At 49.1% G+C, this 4,814-nt stretch overlaps 1 protein-coding gene across 1 annotated transcript; it reads left to right on the forward strand.

The window, feature by feature from the left end:
• Window positions 1–2,150: 2,150 nt before the first annotated feature.
• LOC123053258 (non-specific lipid-transfer protein 4) lies at window positions 2,151–2,930 on the forward strand. The gene is made up of 2 exons (XM_044476713.1): window positions 2,151–2,607; window positions 2,691–2,930. Exons 1-2 carry the CDS (start codon window positions 2,265–2,267, stop codon window positions 2,705–2,707), a joined length of 360 nt encoding a protein of 119 aa, XP_044332648.1. The 5' UTR covers window positions 2,151–2,264; the 3' UTR covers window positions 2,708–2,930.
• Window positions 2,931–4,814: the final 1,884 nt, after the last annotated feature.

Genomic DNA, 4,814 nt, shown 5'->3' on the forward strand with positions numbered 1-4,814 from the left:
AGAATTATCAGGCATGTGCCGAAACCAATTTGACTTAATGGTGTATCTCGAAACAACTTTTCGGTATCATCGAAACTTATCCGATGACCTATCTCTGCGGTACGATTCCGCTGTCCGAAACTTTTCGGTGTCCGAAACTTTTTCGGTGATTTTCTCTCAGACTCCCTGTCTAGTATTCAGCGGATAGATGACCCTTAAGCGTGTGACCCTATAGGTTCGGTGAAGTATAGACATGACCTGGAACCCCTTCCGATCAATGATCAACATCGGAGCCGTGGACACCCATATTGACCCCTATACCCACACGAATGAATATTCGAGTGAACCTCCAGTTGCAGTGAGCTATTCCTGTTGCTTCGCGATATGTCACAAACACCCGAGGTGAGATTTATTGCATGCCCATGGACGAACAATTTGTCCACCATGCAAGTTACCTCGTTACCGGTTTTGTTCTCTTTTCTCGTTTCCGTGTTCCGGCATCCCAGTGATCAAATCACAATGTGTCTGGCCAGACGATGATGGATACCGTTACACCGAGAGGGCCCGAGTATATCTCTCCATCGTCGGAGGAGCAAATCCCAATCTTGAGCTATCTTGTTACTTCCTATACTTTTCCGTGAACCCGAAAGCTGCCGTAATAGCCACCCAGTTACGGATGACGTTTAACAAACCCCAAAGTTCACGAAGCAAGCACGAAGGAACTTGATACTCTCATGGTCTAAGGAATTATGCAAACATTAACTATCTCAATGATATTAACCATAAACTTGTGACGAAGGTATCTCATAGCATAATATCAATCCGGGTTGATTCAACACAAGCGTTCTACCAAACCATGTGCCCTCAAAATTGCCGGCATAGTCATGCCCATGATCAGGAAACAGGATCATCATGCAATACTTGAACTAGTCTTAGAGGCAAGACTAGGAATATATTTTACCGTTTATTATACCACACGTGCATATGAGTTCCCTCCGAGCCTCGTGGATATTGTAGACTCGAGAATCATTGCAGTTATAGCATGGATCATAAACATTCATTACAAACTTGGAGATACAAAATAACTGTTATTACTGCCTCTATGGCATATCCCCTACATAATTCCCCTCCTTGAAGGCGTCGTCGAGGCAAGTTTGTCATGTCCCTCGCTTGCTTGGAGTTGTGGCTGTCTCCGGGCGAAAGCCTTGATTTGGTTGGATCGGCACAATGACGGCGTTCCTCTGTTGGGAGCATTGTGTTTGAAGACATGATCGGCTCCTCGTCGCTCTCCTCCAGTGTTCGCCGCTATCCTCCTTGATCCTCTGCGGCACTATGTACGCCCGTAGCCCGTGTGTCCAAGACGGCGTCTTCCTCAAACCGGATCGAGTCTTGCCACCCACTTGCCACTTCTTCTTATGCTTTAAGAGTGGATGGTGCATCGACAAGTGAAGTTCTGTGGAAGTTGGTGTTCTTCGGATGTGTCCGGTGTCGATCGTGACGCGGTATTGTGTTTCGTTTAGGATAGGCTCTTTGCGTTGTAGCTTTCTACACGGTTGTTCTTCTTTGCCCTTGTTTAAGTGTGATGTTTGTGTTATGCGTGTTGTTCGCGACGAATGTAGTTTCTTGTAACTCAAATTATGCCTTCTATAAAGCTATGATACACGTAGGCGTACTCTGAAAAAAAAAATGAGACCACCACCGACGCCGGCGACACGGCGACGCGGCAGCACCGCACCAGCAATGAGCACTTCTTTAATTTCTTCCCGCCGCAAATCCAAGTGCCGCATCCACCGAAACAACCCGATAACCAAACCAGCCACTTAGTTCACGGTGCTTTGGCTGCTTCACGCATGCCCCCAAAGCAAAGGTCCCAACTCACAGCGTGCCATATGCCCGGCCCGCCCAGGCCTTCAAACTAACGATTAAAGCTGCCGGCCGGCGCGGCGCGCCGTGTAGAAGCAAGTATGCAAAACTTCGCGTAGGACACAACAACCCACTAGCTGCGGCCTGGTCGAGCTTGGCGCAACGCCATTGGGCGAGGCGCCGCGTGCCGACACAGCCCGCGCCGGTGTGCGTCAGTGCTCGCTCCACCGATGCCCGCGGCCATCATGAGCTCGGGTCGGTCGCCACAGCCACACTCGACGCTACCACTATATAAGCATCAGCTCCGAGGCCATGAAACAGGCAGCAGCTAGCTTACGAGTAGCCCGCACACGTACTGAGTTCTAGTACTAGTGAACACTAAGCAACCACACTGTCATCTTAGCGATCGAGGTGAGGCGACGATGTCGATGAGGAGTCTGCTGGTGCTCGCTCTGGTGGTCGCGGCCGCGGCGTGCCTCGCGGCGCCGCGCGGCGCGCACGGGGCCGGCGAGTGCGGGAAGACGCCGGCGGACAAGATGGCGCTGAAGCTGGCGCCGTGCGCGTCGGCGGGGCAGGACCCCAAGTCGGCGCCGTCCAGCGGGTGCTGCACGGCTGTACACACCATCGGCAAGCAGAGCCCCAAGTGCCTCTGCGCCGTCATGCTCTCCGACACCGCCAAGAGCGCCGGCATCAAGCCGGAGGTCGCCATGTCCATCCCCAAGCGCTGCAACCTCGTCGACCGCCCTGTCGGCTACAAGTGCGGAGGTACGCAGAACGGGTCACCTGACAATGCCATGGCTTAATTATGTGTTGTTGCTCCCTGTCTGAAATCCTTGCTCTTTTTGCAGCTTACACTCTGCCGTGAGCCTCGAGGCCACTTGATGCGCTGCGGGGGCGATGAATGGATGCTGCTGAGTGTTGTTTATCAATCAGAAATAATGTTAGTTCCATGATGTGGAACGCCCTGTTTCAGAGGTGTACTGCCCTCTGTGTTATGTTCATGAGTATGAGTACCTTTGTTTCTCGAGGGTGTTGCAGCTATCCGAGCTATACCCCAGAATAATAAAAGAGTTATCTTCGTCAGCAAATTGATCCTTTGGAACGAATGAATTCACACAAGTGATGGACACACTGCAAAAAAAAAGTCGAACAGAAAAGTTACCACTCTCGGTATCTGCACCAAAACTGCATATATTCATACAAAGGTTGGTTATTAGCAAATTTGAAAGAGGATAAAAAGGACCGGCCTTTTTTTTAACACGGTACATATGCAAACGTTCATACACTCACCCATATGGGCACCTCCGAAAGATTAAGCCGGCACATCATTTTGAGATTAACGAAATCGCCGCATATATCTTCGTAGTCAACGGGAACATCTCCCACTGAACGCATGTTGCCGGAAGACCTGAAATGAATCCAGAAAAATGCGAGCACTAATGTCTAGTCTAAGACTTGAACTCGGGTGGACTTTGGATACCGTTGTCTTCCTATCCATCCAATCACATCACATGTTGATTCGCGATACACCTACCGACCTACCCCATATAATGTGCCATCCAATCTAAACATGAGATTTCTACAAGTACAAAAAAGAATATGAAGATCTTAATCGGATGACTTCGCGTAATTATTTACGGGTCAAACTAGCTATTGTCACTCCGTGGAAACAAATATGCAATTGAACAAATGTTGTTATTCTCCTCTTCCAGTAAATCACCGGCGTCCTACGCCACCGCCAGTTCACCGGTGGGATATGCGGGGAGGACCCGACCTATTTTCGGGAGCCGTATTTTTTTTTCTCCTGGGGCATAAGGTATATCTCTGTTTGACGGTGGCGATGGCGAGACGACACTGTCGTTGTCAGCATTACTGTAAATTCTACCCGCCTCAACCTCGTTCCAGTGATGCTTGCTCGTATCGTCGGGAGACATGTGGAAGATGGTATGTTATTAGATCTGGTTCTTCGGGTCTGGCTTTTTTTCCTACAGGTTTGTCTCGGTCACGCTGTCATGTGAAACGTGGTTCTATGTCTGGGTCCTTTGGCTCCAGTTCCGATGGATGAAGGTGCGGCACTCTCGGCCTCACCAGAAACACCAGAAAGCGTGTGAGCTTTGTGTTCCTAGACTCCGTCTTGGCGAAACTGGGGCATTTTACAGGCCTTCTCTGCCATGTTCTTCTCTAGGGCGGCAATTTGCTACCGCAGATCGCCGTCGGCATCTTCTAGTGTACATGGACGACTTCCCGGCCGCTGCTACTACAAGCTCACGGGCTTAAACAAGTTTGCTCCACTAAAACAGAGGCCCATCGGCGACAACGTGCTTTGCTCACATCACGCCGCTGGTGGATGCAGCAGAAAGAAGAAAACATGGGATTCTGCAATATGTACTTTGGATGGTCATAGAAAACAAACACATGATTAAGATGCCAAATATCATGTACTCCTATAGGATTTGAAAACGATGGAATTCTTTAGTATGTACCTTTCGATCATACCTTTTTGGATTGCCGAAATTTTAAAACTTAGGAATTAGGGATAGAAAAAACATAGGAGTAAGATGTCACATACCATGTACTCCTATAGGATTTGAAAACCCTATGATTTGCAATATGTACTTATAGAATTGTTGAGAGAGAGAGAGAGAACTTGGTGGATGGATAGTTTAGTACTAAAACTAACAAAATACAAGTTTTGAGTGACCGAACTTATCTTGGCATGCAAATATGGCGCCCCCTCGCGTATGCGACCCTATGTGGCGTTTGCGTGGCACGCCAGCGTGGCCATGGCCCACTCTCAGTGGGTGGATAGGGAGAGGCACTGGCTATCCTGCACATTTTTTGCAGAAAACCTCCTCATGTGATTTTAAAATGCGCAAAAACCCTCCAAAGTTGGGAAGAGACAACCCTTGAATTTCTGTGCATTGCCCTCCCCCCAACTGCATAACATCTTGACTCGCACTCCCCACCACTTC

This window comes from Triticum aestivum, chromosome 2D (assembly GCF_018294505.1).
Source record: "Triticum aestivum cultivar Chinese Spring chromosome 2D, IWGSC CS RefSeq v2.1, whole genome shotgun sequence".
Taxonomy (NCBI): Eukaryota; Viridiplantae; Streptophyta; class Magnoliopsida; order Poales; family Poaceae; genus Triticum; species Triticum aestivum.